The sequence below is a fragment of the Bombus huntii genome, chromosome 1 (genome assembly GCF_024542735.1).
Source record: "Bombus huntii isolate Logan2020A chromosome 1, iyBomHunt1.1, whole genome shotgun sequence".
Classification (NCBI taxonomy): Eukaryota; Metazoa; Arthropoda; class Insecta; order Hymenoptera; family Apidae; genus Bombus; species Bombus huntii.
Window position 1 is genome coordinate 2,181,849 of NC_066238.1, and position 22,921 is coordinate 2,204,769.

Sequence of the window (22,921 nt, forward strand, 5' to 3'; positions counted from 1 at the left end):
ACAAGAAGGAGGCACCGTTTCCATCTATCGAGCGTGGAAGGATGGTTATTAATTAGGCGAACGTGAGACTCTCTTTTTGAATTCTTAGCGGACAGGAACGAGTTGTGTTTAACGGGACGAGTGTTAATTAGTGACGAACGTCTCGACGACGAGGCGTCGTCGTCATTGACACGCGCGCCAATTATCGGACTACATTTTCCGCGGTAGTTACCATTAATTGTAGCTTCGTGAGCGAATGTCACGAACGATATAACGACTCGTCAAGAATGTGTCATCTTTCTTTTTGCCTCTTTAGCTCGGATAGGATTTGCTACCAATTTCGTCTGGAGAATTATTACAGGCGCCAAGGAAGTGTGTCAGAGAAAAAGGAGAAGTAGAAAAAGAAATAACAGGACCGACGATCTGCTGGAGTAGGAAGAAGAATATTCTCTGTCGCGAGAGAGGATAAAAATCGTACGAAGAAATTTATACCCGTAGAAACTCGTAAGCGTGTAGTAATATCGTGGTTCAAAAGTATGCGGATTTGCTTGTCTTTAACAGGATGTAATTTAATTACTAAATTACGGATGAAGAGATATGCAATGATTCATCTGGCACTTTGTGTTATATGTATGTATAATGGCTACAAAAAGTACTGACACGTACCCTCCTTTCCCAATGAAGCGTTTTTTTTTTTCTATTAAATTACACGTTCTATTTTTATTGTATCGAATTTTTCCGGACGCGCGAAAGTGCTATTAAATGATACGAAATTTGGTATATTTATACAGGGTGGTTGGTAACTGGTGGTACAAGCGGAAAGGGGGTGATTCTATGCGAAAAAAGAAGTCGAAAATATAGAGTACAAATTTTTCGTTCGAGGCTTTGTTTTCGAGAAAATCGACTTTGAATTTTCGCTCGGTACGCGTGCACTTTATCGCGTCTAGTTATAACGGATCTCACTGTAGTTCGTTGTCTCGATGGAAAAATTTAAAAAAGAAAAAAATAAAAAAATGTTTATTCTATATTTTCGACTTCTTTTTTCGCGTAGAATCATTCCCTTCCCGCTTGTACCGCCAGTTACCAACCACCCTGTATACTTCAAATATTTAAGATATTTATTAATTAATACGTGCGTCGACGCTTTTTGCGCCTCCTATGTATGTTTAATTTTCTAAATTCTGAATCAAAGAAAGAAGATCTTCTACGATCCGAAATCCATGAACAGAAAAATGATTAAATCATTTCAAGCAATGACGCGTCTAATATCGGTACATTACATCGATTTTTGTGCACTTACGGAAAGTTTAAAGGTGCGAAACGCACCGAGTGCACATAATACGCGAAGCTGTATAAAATATCCAAACTAAGATACGAAACATACGTCTGCTCAAGTTCTTCTTTTTTAATTCGGTTGCTGCGTATATAAAAATATGAATATGCATAGACACGCGCAAATTATCAATAACTTAAACGTATAGTTCGTCAACTCCAAAAATAGATAATAACTACTTCTACTCGTTAGTTTCGCACAAATTCATATAGCGTTACGACATAAATTCAGCAAAAGTGCTCGACCAGTTAGGACCGATAGTACGTGCGAATAAGCAGAAAGAGAAGAAAATGGAAGAGAAGAAAAAAGGAAGTGTTCCAGTAGATTGGCGCCATGCGGCACCGAATTGCCCCCGTAGTTGACACGACGAGAAAATTGATTATAGAGTAGAGACGGCGGCACGGCAGATCGATTTGAGTCACGATAAAACTCGATATTATAGCAACCGATCAACGATCAAGGTCCTGGGCCGGCACGCTTGATACACCGATCGTAAAATTACTATGAGTTTAATTGCTTTTCGAATACCTCGTTACCGACTCGGTAATTGCTATTTAGATCGGGTGCGATTGGAATCCGCCGCGGAAAAGGTTAACCTTATTCGCGTTCTTGCAGGAAACTCGTTAAAAATCCCATTGGTAATGATACGATATGAATGTGGATCGAGAGGAGGCGAAAAACAGCCGAGTCAACGATGAAATATCGCTTTTGTGCAGTAGCGAAACAGCTGAGTAACGACCGTTGATAAAACTGCTGTGAACGTGGCTTAAAGCTTTGAGGATCGTATGCTCCGACGCAGCATATAGCCTGAATTCCCGCGTATTTTTGGAGCCATCGAAGAGATTCAAAGATTTGATGATTTTCTGTATATTTTGCTACATTTCGCTATAGTTCGGCTCGTCTATTGATATTTTACTCTTCTACGATATACTTCGCTGTTCTGGCGAAGGAAGGAAAATTAGAAGGAAAATTTAACTTTCCAATTTCGACTAAAGTTTGTCTCGTCGATTATATTTACTCTTCGATGAACTTTATTTTACTATACTTTGAAATAAAATTCCATTTTCAAGCTTGAACTTAACGTCGGTATATCGTATCTGTATATGGAACACTGCTATAATGTATTTATATTATATCGAGCGATAAAATTTTGTTATCGATTTTATTAATTTTGGATCAAACACACGACCCAAACGACATATGTCTAAAGGATACAGTTGGCTCGAAAATAACCGAAAGAACGTTTTTATTACCGAATTATGTGCATTAATTATCTCCCTCTTCTCGTACCATTTTTAGAGTGCTCTTCCACGGACTATTTATTATTTCCGCTTCTTTGATATAGCTTTTATCAGACACGTTCTTTGCTTATCACGATGCACTTTAACTTATCGAATCAATGGAATAAATCAGTGTGTGTGTCTCTTCGACGATTTTAATAAAGAATTAAATCGATCACAATATTAGATGGTCTCGAAGGTTTCTTCCGCTTTATCAATAAATAACAGATGCACGATATTTTGTGTTTTATATCATGTTATCCAGTTAGTGCATAATAGATGCAATTTTTTCACAACTCGTGGGATTCGCTAGCAAAATATTTACTAATATAGCCAACATAAATATCACGTTCCAGGTGCATTTTTGTGTCATTCGTTGAATTGAATCTTTTACCACGAAGAGAATTTTTCAACGAAAGGAACAAATAATAATCATAAATAATAATAAATAAAGGAGAGTATGGAGAACGCGGCAGAACATCACACAAAAACGCACCTAAGAACAATATTCGCCAGCAAAGCTCGAAAGTTTTGAAAACGTGGCATTACATCGTTGCTGAAGAGATGATAAGGAAGATAACAGACCAGAATCGATCGCACGTAATTCAATAAGACGTACTTCAATAAATAATAACAAATAACAGCAATATATTTTCTCTCCTAGATATTAAAGTTGTTTTCGATGCTCATAAATCGCGATAGTCAAGCTTCGACATTCCGCAGCTCTTCACCTACTTGTTCCATCGAAATTTCATTGGAACTTTGCAAAACTGAATTTTCTCGTATTACGAGAAGACCAACGTTAATCGGCTTGGATAATCGGTCAGACGAGGAACGTTCGAGAGAGGCTAATAGCCGAAACGACGAGGAGTTGGCCGGCTAACGATGCAGAAGGTGAAACGATGCACAAAAGGCAGAAAGGGGAATATCTGCCAACACCTGAGCATTCGGGGGAAGCTTTGCGTGTCGCAATGCACACGAGAAGGTGCACATGTGTGTTCCTGGTACGGCGAGAGGAGAGGAGAGAAAGAGGTAAAGAGGAGAGGACCTCGTAAGATATTGGCTCTCCCCAAACAGGTTTCTTAGACACATTCTTTCGCGGCTTGATGCTCGCCATTCGTGCAACCAGCTTCTTATTAATTATTGCTCGTCTTCGGATGGATTAAGACACGAAATTCAAGACGTCTTCTTCGTGGCGCTGAAAAAATCCTATTAAGTATTGTATTTCGAACAAGACGCGATTCATCAGCTGCTTATCGAAGACACACGTGTCCCGTCAATTTCTCTCTTTCTCGAAACGATACGCTTTCAGCTTTCGTTTCTGCTTACTCGGTGCACGAGTAACACGTGCAAAATACTTTCAGAAATTTTGTCTAATAGCGCACCTGTGTAATTATGCGATAAAAACGTTTATCCGCTCTACTGTTTTCTTCTGTTTGCCATACTGTTGTAGCTAATGTTAGTTAAAATTCTATAGAAAATATTACGTGCATATGGGTGTATTATATCTCGTAACTATAAAACCATACAAGAACTTTCGATCTTGAAATGTTAATGTTACAATGTTAATGTTAACTTGAAATCGAGTCATTTATTCTTTTCTATCCCCAGAAGGGATACATTGTAATAATAACTTTTACAAGTTTAACTGCGATTTTATCCTGCTATATATCTTATCTCTTGCATCTCTGGCAATTCCAAGAATCGTCTTCTTTTATTTACCATTTGCCTTTGTAAACGATACCAATCGAAATCTTCTTAAATACTTTTTGAATACGCTTTTTAAATGCGAGAACAATTAATCGCAAAGCGAAAGATCTATTCGTTTAATGATTTTCGCATACCTCTGTACCTCGACAAACCCTTTTGCACACGTACATATTACACGTGTCTATGTAACGGTTATTTGTAAAATGAACACGTCGATGGGAAGCATGCAAATCGAAATATCGTCGTGGGATTCGTTGTGCAAAGATCAAACATCTTGAAACACTTGGCGCTGAAGAGCCATAATATTTGCAATAGTCTCATCTAAGGAAATAAAGGGTACGATTTTCGATGAAAATCGAACAAGACTGGATGAGATACGATCGCCATCTAATGCGTACTTGGAAGCAAGCTGTTTCTTTCTTCCAGGTACAAGCAGAGCTAAACGTTGCACGTGTGCACCTTTGGACGAGTTCGAGCCTGACCGTCTGGATCGGTTGGACCGTACGGATCGTTTTATCTCTTCTCGCCGGCTATGAGAAAGTTGAGATTACACGGAAATAAGGCTCGTGGTTGTCGCCTCACGGTGAGAAGAATTCGTCTCCAGCGATTTGCATACGTTCAATGTTAACGAACGAAATTCCTGACTAGGTACGAGCATGAGAAGAAAGAAACAACCGTGTGGAACGTGTTCAGTTCGTGTTATACTGACATCGTTTGTTCGCTACGTTATGGACGAAGGTACTCGAAGATGCGTATAGCTTTGAATCGTCAACTAGATTATTTTTTTTTTAAGTGAACCGCACGATCGCTCGAGAGTAGTTTGAGGAAACTCGATGTTGCTGCGTTGAGGCGATTAACGTCATACTGTTAAAATTAATAACTGTTGAAATTAATAATATTGGTAGCGTTATCGATGACGATATCGTTATATTTAATTCTAGAAAAATAATGCTTAGGATCAGTGGATATTGATACCTTGCGTTTTAAAATATTTTTGCGATTCTTCTGGTATGGTACTGTACCTTTGGTAAATAGGAGAAATGAAATCAAAATCAGACTCCTTCGACATTTTCTTAAGGACTCGCGTTACATCTTATCGAGCTGATAATAACTGAAATGATAAGTTGTATTCGCGTTTTGTAAAACTGGCTCTAACTCTAGTGTTATGTGTCTTTTTACAAAAATATAAAGAACACTGTTGACCTTGTTAATAATTAATAAATTAATTAATTAATAATTCTTCTAGGTACTTTAAGTTTGAAATATTTGATACCCATAAAAGAACACATCGTCCTCTTGCTTTACCTATCGACCCATTCTCTGCTTTATAAGTGGGAAAAATTATGTCGCAGAGAAAATTCTCCCCTAATTACCAAAAGTATAATTTGTATTAATACTTCCCTTATATCGAGAATGTTCCTTTACTCTGAATATCGTTTCCTTCGTCTCTACTATGTTACATCGATTATTACGTTGATGCAACAATATCGACTCGTCATTTTCTATACCGAAAACTAATTTATATTGAAAGTACTCCTTTCTTTGAATATCGTTTTTCGGATCTATAATCGATACTACGTTATACACAAAAAGCTTGTACTAGAAAAAAGAGATTTTATAAGTGGGAAAAAGATGTGAGAAATTCCAGGGCCAACGAGACGTTAAAATTCGAAGCGTAAAAATTCGCGATCCCCGGCGAAAAGAATGCGAAGATCGGAAGGACGCGCGATCGAGAGATTAACGCGTGGAATTTCCGAATGAATGGCATTTTATTGCACGCGAGTGAAATTTGCGTGCCACAAATATTGCTGATCGATGATACGCGCAAGTACGTGTGTCCTTTTTTGCGAAGGTCGATCGGAAAGGCGAAATGCGCTCGAAAAAAGCAACACGGCCGATATGTGTTTGTCTGCGTGACGGGATCGTGTAAAATCGAAACTGAGAGAGGCGAGAAAAAAGCGAAAAAAAGAAATGTTGTTCGGATGCCAAGTGTGCCCACGTATGAATTCCTTTCGATGGCAAATCTCTGCCTACGTAAGTGGTCTCGACAGGGGGCATGAAAAGAAATTTAACAGATTCTTCGGATGCGCCTTTTTCGCCAGAGAGTCGATCCTGTTTTCGAGCTCGTTTTGCCTTTTCCATCCAACTTGCTTACAACAAGTTACAATCTCTTATCGATTTTCATTAGCTTCGTAGCAATTTCATATTTTTATGAACGCGACGATGAACTCGAAATAGAGAACGGTTTCGTTTATTAAATACTACAACGGCTATTCTACGTTGTACTTTCAAATATCCCATAAATACAGAAACATTCGAGGTCTAATTATCGTTTTCCTTGATTTAAGGAAACAGATTACCTAATAGCTTTCGCTATTAAGTTGAAATTTAGATCGCATCGGAGATTAGAAAATCCATTAGTCGAACTAATTTGCTAACGACGGAGTTCTATCTTCGCTGACAAGAATTACTCTTCTCTTTACTTTCCTTTACTTTCTTCCTAATAATCGCCAAATACCTGAATAATACCTGAATAGGTAAAAATTATCGTTAGAAATTTCTATCGGCCAAAGCTGGAAACGATTAAATTGCAAAATGCATTGCCACGCGAAAAGAGAATATAACGGATCAGCGAATGCGAGAATCGTTTCTCGCGAAGAGGATAAGCGTTTTCCCGATATATCGAGAGACCGGCGGCCGAGGAGCAGCCGAAGGAAAACAGAGCAACAGAATCATCAAGCATAAATCTACTATCCACCGACGTAATATTCGCGATTTATTAACATCGTTAATTCGCTATGCCAGCAAAGATTTTCGGGTCAGAAAATACGCGTGTAACGCTCTTAATTCTAGAACATGTTCCTGGAAGCTGTTCGTGATTTTATCGGCGTTGTCGCGAAGGAGCGTTATTTCGTCGCGTTTACGCGTTCCATTTAACCGTCCAGAGTATATAATTGAAAGCGAGTATCGTTATCCCGACGTGGAAATGAAAAATCGTGCTATCTGCAACGAAGCTTGTCCCTCGTAACCACTTCTTTACGATTTGTGCACGAGGAAAACGTGGCAGTTTACAAACAAACGGTAAAATACGAAGAAAGAGCAATGTTGTTGGACACACGCGGCTACTTTTATCGTAATTAATTCGATAAGGAGGAAACGAATGACCGCGACATAAATAAATGCAATTTTCTCTTTGGCGTCTGTCATCGTGGATCGGCCATGTGCCTCTATCGCGGAAATTGATTAGACGCCGTGGTTTCTATTCTGGGGGAATACTGGTGATATTCCAAGATATTTGGCATTGTATCAGGTCAGTTGAAACGTCTACACCTTTTCGATTGTACGTTCCGTTCGATCCTATACTATCTGAAACTTCGCTCGTGGATTTTTCATAAAACGCAGGTGGTTGAAATATATGTACATTTCAATTTGAAATTTAATTTACATTTCAATCTGAAATTCTATTTGCGTTTCAAGCCGTGTCTCTGGAATCTGATTCACGCTTCGAATCTGAAAATTTAATCTAGGAGAAAAGACGGCGAAGAAATCGATCGCTGATAACGATAATTGCATTCTTTACGAGGGTCGAATAAAACATCTCCTACGGGGACAATTTTCCACGGTTTCTGACATTTCATTTTAAATATTTCTAAAGCTGTTTGATACAAAGAACGTTGGATACTCGAAAACAAGTCGTAGTAACACGGGAATATTTAGATGAAACGTTCAGATAAAACATGAAAAATTTAACAACGACGAAGCAAACGAATCGCCGAAAGGCGGCTATAAGCGACGATAAATATTACGTTGAAACTTAATTATAAGAAGAAAAACTTTCCGATGAACCTAGTTGTGACTCTCGTACAATGCCATAAATAGATTATAGGCGTTTATACGCTTAAAGCTGCAAAAATATACAGAATCAAGCATCTAGTATGCAGAAATATGTACATACAAAATATCCAGTGTGAAGTCTTCGTTATAATATCTAACGCTTGGAAGAAAATTTCTGTTTAACTTCCGACTACGCTTTAGTTGTACGCTCAAAAATGTGAATTTCAACGAACATTCACGGCATAGCCATAAGACCACCTACACGAATTTTTTTTTTAACCCCTTGTCTCGTAGTATCGAGACAGACTCATCAGACTGGTATGGATTATGGATCAAATAGAACGAAGTCAGACTTGTATCAAAGTTCAATTTTAACTCTGGCTTTACTTCCATATTATAAGACCGTAGATTACTGAATACAAATCGTGTATAATATTTCAACGTTTTGCCTCGGACATAGCGTCAAAGCAGTCGCTAGTTAACGCAGATGTATATAGTCGCGGAAAAGATGAGAAGGCGAGGGGTTAAGAAGAGACTTGCTTCTCACTATCGAATATTACAAAGTGTTGCAATAGCGTTGCCTTGTGCGATCGTGGGCGTAGATTAAATTAACGATGAATCATATTTTTATGAAATACGAAAATTTCACCATAATACACGGCGATCGAACACGTCACGATGCGTTGATAAGAATCGCTACTATTTCACGGAAGAATCGTTCGTTTCGACATGTTTCTTGGAAGACCGAGAAAGAGGAAAAATGAGAAAGAGAACGAGTATAATGCAATAAAATTTCGTAACGAGAAATCAAAATTATCTTTCTACCCAGTGTAAAAGCAGTAAGTTATCGGGTGCTCCACATAATTAACTTAACAACGAGCATAGCGTTGAGTTTCTCGATTAATCATTAACGCAAAGAGGGAGCGAAACAGGGACAGAGAAAGAGGCACGATATCTCGCGTATTTATAATTATATTGAGAAGAAAAAAAAGAAGAAAGAAAAGTTACGCTGTCGGATCTCTAATCGAGACTCAGATATTACCGCTATGTACCTTTCTTCTTTGCCTGGTGCAAACAAAAGACTATTTGTATCGTACGGCGGGATACTTAAAAGGCCGTGAAACGATTGTACAACGCGCACGCCAAGTGCTAATAATTTTTCTGTCGCGCAACTATTATGAAAAACGTTTCTTTCGTTAGTCGAAACAGTTCTCCTCGTCCGTGCTTATCGTACTGGCGAACCGTGTCTAATTAACCAACAACCAACCATTGTCGCATGAATACCTTTTAACTACACGACGAACTACTAGCTATTTAACCGGCTAACGCTTCTACTAGAGTATAGTTGCACCTGCACGCTGCACAGTTCATGGCAGATATTACCTGCGGTGATTACGAGATCACGTAAGTTGGATTGCAAAGAAACGTTTGACCCGGTTGTGCCTTCTGTAATCTCTTCTTTTTCTGATAATAGAAGTTACAGCTGACAAGTGACAAAAGAGTCTTGTTTCCTCCGAGTATGTCTCTATCGATTACAGCCGATCTTACAAGACAATAGATTAAGATAACGCTATTATTCGTGTATGTGAAATATACATATATCAACGACATTACTATTAATATCGATCAGATGTACGTTTATTAACGTACTGCTATTAATAAACGTTAAATATACAACATTGCTATCAGCGATATCTTACAAACCGTGTCATAAATCAAATCCTCTGACTTAAACGCTTCCCTAATTTCTTCAAACACTATATACTAAAATGCATCAGGTCTGTCGAAGATAAAATTCCACTGTATCGTACCATGAGACATACCTTTTTACCGCTGTTTCACAGAATCTTTGCCTTTCTCAACGAGAATTTCCAATTTTCAAGCATTTCACGCTATTCAGACCACCTTTGGCGAAACTCTAAAACTCTACCCTGTCAATCAATTTTCCATTTTCTAGGGAACATTCAAAACCTTCTCCAAATGAGACAACGTTCAATTACATACTCACCTTAGCCATAGTGATAGTATTGGTGGCGGCATTGAGATGAACGAAGACGGACAGGAGGATGGCAGTTTGTATCATCGAGATCATCATCGTGTCCTCGGCTGGTGGTACGTCCTCGAGGGTCGAAGGACCGAAGCCACTGGGCCGACACGCACGTAACACGCACGCCACTCACACGCACTCACTGTTCCTAACACATGGCATCCTCCTTTTCATGATCCCTCTCTCTCTCTCTCTCTCCCTCTCTCTCTCTCTCTCTCTCTCTATCTATCTATCTATCTATCTCCTTTTCCTCTCGTTTGCCGTTTATTTCTTCCTTCGAAATGCTTCCACGATTTCGGCTTCTCGTCACTTTCCTTCACGGTGATTACTTTCGACCCTCGAACTCCCTTTCAAAGAACCGCGACGGGGGTAAGTCGCATGTAAACGAAGACCTCGACGAAAGGAAGCAAATGTATGTCCAGCCGTGGCAACTGCCGCCGAGCAACTGGCACTTGCTCGCCTGCTGGAGCAGCCTGTCTCGGCCCGATGGCAGACTCCCCGTTGCAGTCCTGTGTGTTACGCTCCTCTTCGTCGCTATCGGAGAATTTCGATGGTTAAAAAAGTGACGAGGACTTCGTGCCCGAGCTTCGTTACTCGCTCGCTATTTCGAGGAATCGCAGGATCGCTTATATCCATCGTTATACAGTTTGCTTTAACCGATGATTATATCGTCTGAAATTGTACTCGGTTAAGTTTCGGAAAGATAAACTCCGTTAAAGAGACGTATTATTCGAAGGATTATTTCAACGAGATTTACGAACAACAAACAAGTCTAATGCTTTTATAATGTATCGTTTACGATGTGTGGTAGAGCGGTGTCGCTTTGATCGTTCAACTGTGACTTTTCGATCGCTTTCGATGAAATAATATAATTATGTAGAAAGTTTCGATAATATATGTTGAAAATTATGCGAAAAATTTTTTGATCGAAGGATATTTGCATACAAATTTTTATCTGCTGTTGAAATTTTTTTAACAAAAACTGATTGAACGAAACGATTAAATCTCCGATACAGCTTATTCGAAAAAATCATTTATGCAACATTTATTTTTATCTCGCTTCGTTATCGCGTCATAATCGCATCAGCAGCTTTTCATATCGGTACCTGATGTTCTTCTTGATGCTGTTGCTCCGTCTGATACAGATAACAGCAAAAATAAACTAATTTCATATGATATCTCGTTTACAATGTTACCAAAACACCCGATGTGCGCGTATAAGAGCGGCAAAAGTTGAAACTACCTATCTATCCATAGATTATCTGTTTAAAGAGAGTTTCGGTTCGCTTGGAAAAGCAATTTCCCCTGTCAGAGGAACGACCGTACCGTAACGCGATACATCTGACCACGTTGTGCGTTCTCGTCGATACGAATGAAGCAAATTCGGCGTTCATTTCGCTTTCTTCGATACATACTTCCAGGCATACGTGTAGTTCCGTGCGATCGAAGATTCATGAGCCATCGAGAATTCGAAACCGATTCAGAACTGGTTGTTTGGCCGATGGAATGTAGCTTTTAACAGCGACCGACCAGTTGGTAAAGGGATGTGAAAGGGTGCAGGAGGATCGTACGTTTAGAAATGGACGCACACCTGTGGCCATCCAGATTCCTCGTTAAATTTCAATCGGAGACCTGATTTATTCTTTTCGTGTCCGTAGTTCGCGCTTTCATCACCCTCCAACCGATTGTCCTCTGCAGTTCCGCAAAGAACATCTGGAATTAGAAAACAATGTTGCCGTAACCTTTCGACAGAATAATAGAACGTATTGTTCTTCTGTCCTGTTTTTGTCATCGGTAAATCACTGCGAATGTTTATGCAATTTTACGTCTTTATCGACATAACTAAACATGTAAAACCTGAATAGAAATTTACTTCATCTTCTAAATGTTACAGGAAGTACCTTGACTCTCCTTTGCATATTTTTGCATTTCTCTACGCTTTTGCGTTTTTTGAATTTTCCAAAAATGCACAAATATCCGCGCTATAGTTATCAGATCCCTGCTCGATGCAACTCGACACGTTCGAATTTTTCTTAACTGTGAGTACTTGGTATCGATTTCGATAAATTCTACAAATAGGAAAAAGATACCGATTAATTGTCAATTTAAGAGGAAATGCGATAGCGAATAAAGTATAAAATCGATAATTAGTTCTATTTGAAAATCCTAATTTCGAAATATCTATCGAAGAAGTTCTCCGATACAATTCGTTCGATAAATATTTAATGCCACGTACCCGATGACGATTCCGTTATGGAACCAACGAATACGTGGTTTATACAGTTATCATTTGTGATTTATAACGCAGAACGACGCGCAAATACCATATTTCACTTTACGCTCGTAGACACTGCATAAAGTTAGATATAAGGTAGGTCGTGAGATTAAGCTCCAAGTCAGATTTAAACCTGGCCGTACGTTTGTACGCCGGTCGTTCTATCAATAATTCCTAACGTTGTCGCGTGCAAGCAATATCTATCTTCGAGACACCTGCTCGAGACAAGAAAACACAATGATGGTTAATCGGCCAGAACGATCGAACTCTTCGATCGAACTCGTTCCACTGGTAGGCGTAGCGAGCGAGATAATAACGCGCTATTGCTCGGCTACCTACGTATCCGTGGGTGTAATTCACTCGTAGGGTTGGCTATTAACCACCTTTAAACAACTTTACTAGCTGCCTCGTACTCGATTTGTCTTCCTCTTCTTGACGAATAACTGACAAGAAAAATAATCCTCGTCGTTTCGTTCTTTGTTCTTAATTCTTATTAGAATCTCCTTTTAACTTCTTTCTATCGATCGTACACTGACAATTTATCTACTATGACGGTTATAACGATGTAAATACTAATTTGAAATAGAAATGATTGGAATAAATTATGATAATGAAGTAGAGTTTGTTATTAGGAAAGATCATAAATATTCATAGACAGAAGCGAGTTTAGTTTGAGACATCGGCAGAAGAAAAAAAAAAGAGATGCAGTTAGTCACCGAGTCCGTGGATGCATTTAAAGTAGCTGTTGGTATTTGAATGCGCTCGGTCCAGCGGAGAAAGTGGCGAGGATCGTGAGTGCAATTATAGCGCCGTGTCTGAGGTAACCAGGGAGACAAAAGTCATTCTACATTTACAATCTGCTCTTCGGATATTGCTTGTCACTCGTAGTTCAAATAAATCACCCGGCATTTTTAGACACGACTGACTGTCAATTTCCAATATGAATAATCGAGGACAATAACTATAAATCTCTACGAGTCTCTCCGACTTAACTTTCTTTAACAAACGAAAACTGCTCGATAAGATCTGTGTACTCAGATTTAAAATATGCCGTTTACGATAAGACATTTCGATTAATATACAACGAATTCTTCTACGTGTAAATTTAACAACAATCCTAAAAATCTCAAAACTTAACATAATCCATATCGAAGAAAATGAAGAACGAAGCGTTCAACGAATGACGTTAATCTTGCACATTCGCGGGACTTTACGATCTCTGACGGGGGAGACGTTCGATTTAAAGCAATAGCCGGTTGTTAAAACAGTCCCAAGTGATTTCAGAGGCATTTTACTTTCCTCGGTGGAATTCCAATCGGTCGCGAATTCTAAAATCGGCGAAGTGATTGCGTCCCTGCTCTTCGTGCACGAAGGGACTTAACAGGCTGCTCGTTGGCCAAGCCGCCGTCGGCTGGACAGCAACTCACTCGTCGTCCACTCCGGCACACCTGTTCACTCAGGTATGCGATCTTCCCTCTCGCTTTTTCTCCCTCCCTTTTTCCCATCTTTCTTCCTCTCCCTCTTTCTTCTCGTTACTCGTCCCTTCTCCGCTGTCTCTTTTGTCTCTTTCTTGCTCCTCATCACGACAACAGACCAACGACGGTGGTTTACCGTTGTCTTGCTGATCCTGAACCCACCAAGAGCCGGTTCATTCGCAACGTGTAAACTTCTGCTAGTATAAGTCACCCTGCAATTTTCTGCTCCGTAATTATCTTCTTCTCCTTCGCTCTCTTTCCTTCTCTTTCTTTCCACGTACATGTGTATATGTCTTCGTGTCCGATCAATCCGTAATTGATTAGCCTTACCGGATTCTTTCGGTCACTTTCGACGAAATCGTATTTTTCTATCGTTAAAAAATTGAAGTGGCTGCTGTAGCAAGGAGGCAGCTCCATTTTCCAGTAATTCGAGTAAACCAACAGAAAATCCATTAAGATGCTGATCACTTTTGTCTCCTTATTGCTGCAAACCCTTTCTTAAATTTGATCTGAAAATCATGAAAGAATCATTACCAATATGTATCTCATCGAGGCATACAAAATTCCAAGACCGCACCAGGATTGTAGTTAGTTATGGATATAGTTAGTTAGGATCTTAGTTATGATACATCGACTTCTATTTATTCGATGATATTAGTGTATCTCCTTATGCGTGTATCGTCAGCTGGAAAAAAATGCGTCTTTCTTGTGACATTTTCCCGTTCACGGTGACTTTACGGTACCTCCAAGTTTCCATTTATTACCTCGCTGCGAGAAGTCCACGGCTGGTCCATAGTCCTGTCAGTTTCAGATTGTTTCGGACCGATCGGAACAAGTGGTCGGTTCAGTCTATATGGGGGCTCTTCCCGAGAAGGGCTCTCGACCTGGTCGAGCAGAAGAACCAGACAATAGGACGCCAACATCCAAAGCCCCCCTGCACTTGCCTTTTTCGCCGTGTTACCGTCGTTTGTTATAGCGTTTCTATGCCTTGAAGAATAACGACAATAAAAAAGTCGTTCGTCGGCTTATAATTAGACTCTGTTAATTCTCCTTTCGTTTTTACATTATCTCGTATCCATGACAGTGTTGAGAAAATTATTACAGTGCACACTATCGTCAATAAGTGTTTCTACACGCTGCTACAATCCGAAGAAGTTGATATTTCTATTACATCTCCAAAATTACGATCGAAGAACGTGTTAATTCTATGTCATCAAATACTTTGGTAAATTTAAACTAATAAAGAAATTACCATATCAGAATCGCTGTGACTTCGCATCGACTTGTGTAATGGATAACTGACAGTGTATAAAACCTACATAAACTCTTAGAACGCGACTAGAAACATATTTCAATCGCTGTAACATCGCAACGTTGAACAGACGCATCTAAATCAGGTATTTCCACAGGATCGATTTTTATATGCTTTCAATTATTGCTCTTTTAATTATACTAATTAAATAGTAACTATAGATTACATCAATATCTACTAATTATATATATACGATTATATTTTATACATTTGCATGAATTCGAAAGTGTTCTAATATGTACTTATGGACGACAGTGTATCTATTATAATGTAAAAACGTGAATATGGAATGTAGTTTAATAGACAGGTTTTAAGGTGAAGCAGAGTGACGCTGGTTATAGCACTGTGCGTCTTCTATGCAAATGTAATTCTCCGTTGAACCTCTTCGAGTCTAATTTGCCGTAGGTATACAGAAATGAAACGAGCCGCTGCGCTGCCTGCAAGCGGTCTTGGAGCTTCAACGCATTTCAAGGACGGTGTTAGATTTTTAGAGTGTCGCGCGAACGGAGCTTGGTGCGTTAACTATCGACTTCATTGCCTTCTTGCAACATTTCGCTTGTAGGGAGTATCGCTGAATATTTGTGGAGTATCGCTTTACTGTTATAGCATATAATACTTTTTAAATTACAGTGAATGTATTTCATCAAATATACATGATTAGAAAAGTTGAAATTATGTTACGTTGAAATATCGACTGTTTGGCTAATAAATAAATTGTAAATCAACTATTAATTATTTAAATACGATTTTTATATAAAAAGGAACGTAAGTAACATATCAAATGCGAAACAAAAATACGATCTATCGTTTCAATGTATTAGACCAATCAAAATCCTGCTATATTATCATATTACATAAAATACTCTTCTTAACTACGTATTCTACTGAGTATTCTTAACATCCTTAAAATTAATTAACGGTAATCCCAAAACGAATTTCTAAGATTCTTCCCTCGTAGCTTCGTACAGAACTTCTTTCAACACTCTCGTTCCATCATCGAGTTTACAGTATTTATAGGTCGGACTCTGTTCAGTGGGAGTTTCCTGCACGTATTTTTGCAGCAATATTGTATTATTCTCCTTTTCGTCTGTTATACTCCAAATGTTGATGAAGTATATCGTGTACGGGTTAAAGTCTTGCATCGCGGAAGAGGACCAGACGCACACATGTACCTGAAGCAAACACAGACAAATGTTTCTTTATTCTTTCTTAATAATTTCTTCTTTCCTTATCGGTATAGTTTGTTTCCCAAATATTCGTTTCATCGAGTTACACAACCGGCCATAAGTATTAAATGCATCTCAGTGTTTCTAGCTCCCAGTTATTCTACTACAAATCTGTCATCTCGCTCGCATCATATGCGTTCTATACTGCAATTTTTGACAGATGTAATTTTCAATAAAATTTACAAAAAACTCTAATTGGTGATAAAACGTTCGATAAATACAATTTACAAAAAAAGAAAAAAAAAAGAAGGAAATTCCAACGAAGCTTCCAGCAAGCGTGATCCTCGGTAAAATTTCCAGTAAATGTAATTAGTAGATGTCTTAATACTTCTAGCCAGCAAACCGTATATCGCTACTTACGTTGGTTTTCAGGATTTGCGCGCAAGAATTCATCGTGTCGAGAATCAAAGAACACGTTCTGGCAGTGTGTACATCTTGCAACACCTCACTTTCTTTATAGCCACCGGTATAGGCGTCGAAGTCGTCGATCAAGAGCACAGAAGGCAAAGTGGCGAAGGTGTGTAGCTGGACGAGCAGCTTTGCCAGAGCCTTATAGTCCTCCAAGTACCTAGGGTATTGATTTCTTCGTGATCGTTTTGCGTTCGATTTCATAATCGAAAGCGGATTCACTGTTGCACTACGCGCGCGTAATGCAACCTTATTACAGAATGATCGCAGTTCGTTCAAAGCAGATGTGATCCACTTGGATTTTCTTACATTATCTTACCAAATCGTATTTACCCTACCTTCTTAAGATACATTGTATCGTTATTGTGTTGTTGTGATAATAATTTATTATCGTGCTACTATATTTCATTATAATTACTATCAATTTAAGCAGCGAACATCTATCAGTAAGTTTTGCGCCTTGTTTTGAGTTAATCGCATGAATCCTACGATGTATTATACTACTGTTATACCGTTATAATAGTAATAAAATCATAGTATTACAATTATTATATTACGCTATCTTAATCAGAATACTATACATGTTATTTGTGACTATTGTCATCTTACATTACATATATGCGTATGTATATGTATAAGCCATATTTTCCTTACGCTATTGTATGTATTCTTTGAGTAGGAAATTATGTCTAGAGAATATTGTTTTAAAGCTTTTTTCTTGAAATTTAAGAGACAATAACGTGTCCTTTTGTATCTCGTAACTTGTAACATAAATGATAGATATATATCTGGAAGGAAAATCAGAAACGTTTAACTGATTACCAAGACCACCTGAATATAATAATTTATTGAAAAAATTCGGCATCGAGAATGATTGGTAACTGCAAAATAAACAAACGGCGCAAGCATCCCGCGAGCAATATAGCTCAAGTAAATGGATGCCGTAATAAACGTAAAATAGCGTTTCGTTTATTGCCTTGGTGTAAATCTGTTTCAAAATCAATAAACTTCGTTTCCAAAAGTGAAAGCGTTATAGCATTTGTAAATCTAATATATAATCAGTCAGTTCTTTTAAATCCAACACAATGTCTAAATCCGCGCACTCCAACCAAGAGTAAATCAAAATTACGTAACGGTACTCGAATAGATCTATAAGCGAATCATATCTCTGTCAAAATTTAAGTTTTCTTTATAATTAAATAAACGAATCTAAATATATATTACGTTATCAGTGATCCATAATTAATTGATACGAATTATTACACTAAAATATCGAATTTTTTGGACTCTAATGATTTTATTTTCTAGCATTCGCATAATTATGCATAATGGAATATTATAACGTCATTGGATCGACTTCTAAAAAGCCGTATGCAATAAGAAAACCGTTGTTTGCAACTCGACAAAGTATAGAATCTTGGAAATTTTTGTTTCGATTTAACATTCTTTTTCATCTACAGATTCGTTAATCGTTTAATTACAAGTTAGATCTAGCAGCTTCTTTTAAATTAGAAGATCGTTTTGCTTCTTTAAAATTATAGAATCTAAATTAACAGAAAGATTTCTGACTCTAACATCGACACAAATAGCGATATTTAAATAGTAAATGTATATGTATATTGAATAGATACTTAAATATATAATTTCTTGATTCAATGAGAACGCAGTAAGCGTCGTTGCTTATTATTAATTTGATTAAATTGATTCTAAAATTTGAACGAAAGCCTGAACTAGATTAAAATTCGTATAGATATTGCCACCGCATTTCGATCGACGTTTCTGCATTTGTAGAAACTATACTATACATAGGTATGCATCTGGTGTATGCATACACGGTAGAACTAAGAAGCGAGATAATTAGAGAAATGAACTGGAACCTACATATGTGAAAAAAGCAAAGTAAAGTGAAGAGGCGCAGTTAGAGAAGAGAATTTTCCTCTTTCGTCAGAAGGCACGGTTCGACGAATCCTCAAGCGTGGACAGATAAAATCTCAGCTTTGAAAAATAAACGGTAGAAGAAGGAAGCAGCTGATTTGCGACGACCCCGGTTCGACCGTTTATTTTACTCTTGCTTCTGGTGCCACGATGAATCGCGTATAAAAATTGCGGACTTCGTTGTTTATCTAACCGAAAGAATAAACGTTTCGAAACTGCCTCGTTTTATCCGCGAAGGATTAGCTTCGTAAGCGTTCGCATAGTTAAAATTGACTTGGAAAAAAATGAAAACGATATCGATCATTTTTCATGCGTTTCATCTCCATCTTGTTGTTGGTATTAATTCTCCGCGTGGATACGTATATACGATATGATTGACCGAGGTATAATTAAGAATTTTCTCTTGAATTTCTTATTTCTGAAGAAGCATCATTTTTTCAAGGAAAAATCGGCCAAGAATAGAGTTTTGAAACATAATTTTTTTACACAAATCTAATCTGCAGGCTGTTTCTGTAAAATCGTTTCAAGTATCATTCGTTAAATGACTAATAAAACGTTAAAATCAAAGATAATTTCGAACGATTAACGATAACGAAAGTATAAGTTTCACGCGTATATGTACGTACATACGTGAAAATAGTCCTTCTTTTTTCAATTCTTTATGAAGCGTTCGATTTATTTATTATTACATTTATACCACGCTATATTTGCAAATTGTAACTCGGTTCAAGCAAATTTATTCAACGATGAATCAAAGTTCTTTGTGCGCTACTATACTGCGTATTTCATTGTAGTTCGCTACATAAAGCAGCTGAGAATGAGTAACCTCTCTGGCGTGATCTATGTGCAGTTAACGCAGCCTCTTCTGAAAATACGATCGCTTCTAAACAACGCATAATGTTTATGCACGTAGAATGTCAATACCTGTCGCGTGTGACGTGTAAAGTAACTAATGTTCCTTGATCTATCGCTTCCGGTACGTTGAACAAACTTCTCGAATTCGAAACCGTTCTACATATTATTATTCTATGGCGTAACGCTGCGATCCTTCACTATGATTCCATCGGTTATTATACAGTAGTTCGCGAAAGCATTTGAATGCTTATAGAAATTTTGTATATTGTCTGTGTTATACGAAACATTTCGAGATTCCGTTAGCATTATCACGAGATGCCAATTGTTATATTGATAAAGTTTGAAATAAATCTGAAAATATATATAGTAATTACAAAATATTTAATGCAAATATATATTTCACAGAGGTCGTAGAAATATTAAGCAATTATTCGTTACATTCCTAAGTCTTAATATTCAGTGAAAAATATCATCTTTAACATTTATTATATGCTTAAGGTGACTCTTCGTGCTGTATTCTAATTTTTTAGTAAATATATGTTTACAGCAAATGTCTTGTAACTTTTGTTTACATTCTCAGATTGATTTCAGATTTAACCAGTGTATTCAGGATAATTACGCCTCACTGCGATAAAAACGAAATGCAATTTCTAAATGTTTTATATAATACACGTAACATATATACGGAGGTTTTCTATGGTAAAAAAAAAAAAATCTTATAGCTGCTATATGACTCAAAACGACCATGAACGAGTTTTGGAAACATGACACGATCTTCTTTCTTCTTAGAAGATCAAAAAGAACTAATAAATTCTTCCGCGTCTTAGAACGAAGTGAGTAAGTCCGCAATATATTAACCGACATTCGAGATTCAAAATTCAAGTGAAACAAACGATTTCAAAATAAGCGATTTAGTTTAGTTAAATGGATATAAATCTGGCGCTCTTTTTAGAAACGAATCCCGAAGGCCGATGCACGTGCAGAAGCGCCGCAAGAAAAGTGTTCCGCTTACATAAATCTCATCAGCTTGAAAGCCGCGGGTGCTGGATTACTTCTATCGTGACAGGCTGCCGGCAGTCTCTCCAAAGGAGTCGGTGTAATGTAAACGACGCGGCGTCCTTCTTCGGCCCAGTAAATTGCTACCTACGAAGGAAAACTCGATTCCGGAAATGTCCATACCATTTTTAACAAAGCAGTTCCATAACGAGCACCGACCGTGCAATAATGTTGACTTTTAATGCTAATATTTAGAATGCTTTTGAGATTTTGAAACAACGTATCAATCTTATCATGTTTCTGTATATTTTCATACGTTCTAGGCGCTATATATTGTATACAGCACTGCCTTGCTAACTGACGAAAACCCTGCATTGCTAACTGGCCATTAATATCCCCACCACTCCTTGTACGTCTTCGTGAGGCGGAGGAAACATTTCAAATATGCTTCGATACTTAGAAAGACTTATCTCATTACGGGTCGACGTTTCACATTTGTAATTTTTTAAAGTATGTTATCAAATTCTGTTTATTAACATTCGGGCTACGCAAGTGAATTCCAAGGACTCGTTTAATATTTTTTTCGTCACTATTTCTTCCATGTTGATTCTACAGTTCTATGAGATTTAAAGAAGTTGAAATATTTATAATATTATAAGAAATTATACATGTATGTTACTTTGTCCTCAATGCATTGAAACTCTTGATAGGTCTTGAGTTTTTAAAATTTTGATAAATTTTGAAATTACTGATATATTTTAGTTTTGAAACCTTGAAAGGTATTGAATATGTATGATATTAAATATAAATTGATAGATTTCTTTATTTTAAGATATGAAGGACAAAACAACATATCAGGAGAAAAAATAATTACTATTAAACTTTTAAGATTTTGAAATCTATCTAGATTTTTTAAAAATTCATGATTTATAGAAATTTTAAAAACTAAAAATCTGTGAAGGTTTAAAATTCAAGAATTATCAAGTCTTTCGAAAATTTCAAATATCGAGTCATATTCGATGTAATCCGAACTCTTTGCTACAGATAAATACGTATGTAATTTCACGCCAAAGAAAAATATCTGTTCTAAACCTTGCATTGCTAATTGGTCATATTTGATCTTTCCTCGTGGCCAGTAACAATGCACAACTGTACACCAATATCTTATCGATACGAATATTTGAAATAAATTTGAATAAATAAATAAATTTGAATAAAATAAATTTTTGCAATTACATGTAAACGTTTAAACAATTTTTTAATAACCCAATAAGTATCTCTAATCTATTTAAATTTTGATCTTTTTCGAAAAAGAAATTAAAAAATCTTATTCTATATCGTATCCAGTTCGCGTAAATTTCTCTATCACTGTGCAATCCTAATTCCACTATTTATTTTAAGTTACTGAACTACGTTTGTATGTACAAAATATTATAATGTTTATATTTTTTGATTCATTTACCTCAAACATAAAAGATTGACTCAACTCTGCTGGTCCACAAAGCAACGTCGATTTCACATTAGACTTTACAGAGAACATACTTTGCTTCAATCTTCCAATCGTATATGTAGGTTATATAATTATCGCAGTCGGAGATACGATTGATTTCTTTCTTTCCTTCGGTAATTAGATCTATCCCAAGTATAGAAAGTATTTGTAACGAATCTTTTAACATAAAGTCTTATTAAAAAGTGTTTTTCAAACTGCGGTTTACATCTTTTAAGCAAGTTTGTCATAAACACTAACGACCAAAGATTTGAACGAAATGTTCGCCGCTGTGGCGGCACGCGACGGTAAGAACTCGCGTCATCTACAATCTACTTTATCGGTTTAGTATGAAGTGAAATATATTCATGGTTGCTCAATATTTTTATTTCTTTTTTCACAGATTCTTCCATAAAAATATAAAGATAATGTACGCGAGGCATATGTTACCGTGTATGCGATATAGGAATAGGAATAGAACGCTGCATAGAGGCGCTTTCTATCCTTATCTAATGAGGCATGTGTCTAACGCCGCTCGTTGATCGATGTTGTACTTACATATTTACTATACGAATATGTAGCGAATATGCACGAATAGTTCTTTATACAGCATTCTCTTCCTATTCCTATATCGCTTTTTCAGCTCGTTCACGCACTCTATTTTTATATCCCTGTGGATTTTTTTTTACAACAACACGGTGAAAATCAGAGAAGAAGGAGTCTCTTTCTTTTTATATGAAAGTTTGCTTTGATTTCGAGAAGAGGCGCTG

At 37.3% G+C, this 22,921-nt stretch overlaps 2 protein-coding genes across 6 annotated transcripts in view; both read right to left on the reverse strand.

Annotated features, from left to right (window-relative positions):
* LOC126871908 (SPARC-related modular calcium-binding protein 1) overlaps positions 1–10,769 on the reverse strand; it is a 33,823-nt gene extending 23,054 nt beyond the window's left edge. The window contains exon 1 of one of the 4 annotated variants that reach the window (XM_050631248.1): positions 10,145–10,769. In XM_050631248.1, coding sequence (XP_050487205.1) covers positions 10,145–10,231 — 87 coding nt within the window. In that variant the 5' untranslated portion in view covers positions 10,232–10,769. The remainder of the gene's footprint in view (positions 1–10,144) is intronic. The other 3 variants (XM_050631266.1, XM_050631258.1, XM_050631275.1) reach the window with 3 other exon arrangements.
* Positions 10,770–15,973: 5,204 nt separating this feature from the next.
* On the reverse strand, positions 15,974–22,897 carry LOC126872468 (uncharacterized). 2 transcript variants are annotated; one of them, XM_050632460.1, is made up of 5 exons: positions 22,808–22,897; positions 22,128–22,331; positions 20,682–20,812; positions 16,832–17,039; positions 15,974–16,417 (listed from the first exon to the last, which is right to left on the reverse strand). In XM_050632460.1, exons 2-5 carry the CDS (start codon positions 22,203–22,205, stop codon positions 16,184–16,186), a joined length of 651 nt encoding a protein of 216 aa, XP_050488417.1. In that variant the 5' UTR covers positions 22,206–22,331; positions 22,808–22,897; the 3' UTR covers positions 15,974–16,183. The 2 variants fall into 2 exon arrangements, with proteins under 2 accessions (XP_050488417.1, XP_050488407.1); XM_050632450.1 differs by having other exon boundaries at positions 22,710–22,870.
* Between the last annotated feature and the right edge of the window lie 24 nt (positions 22,898–22,921).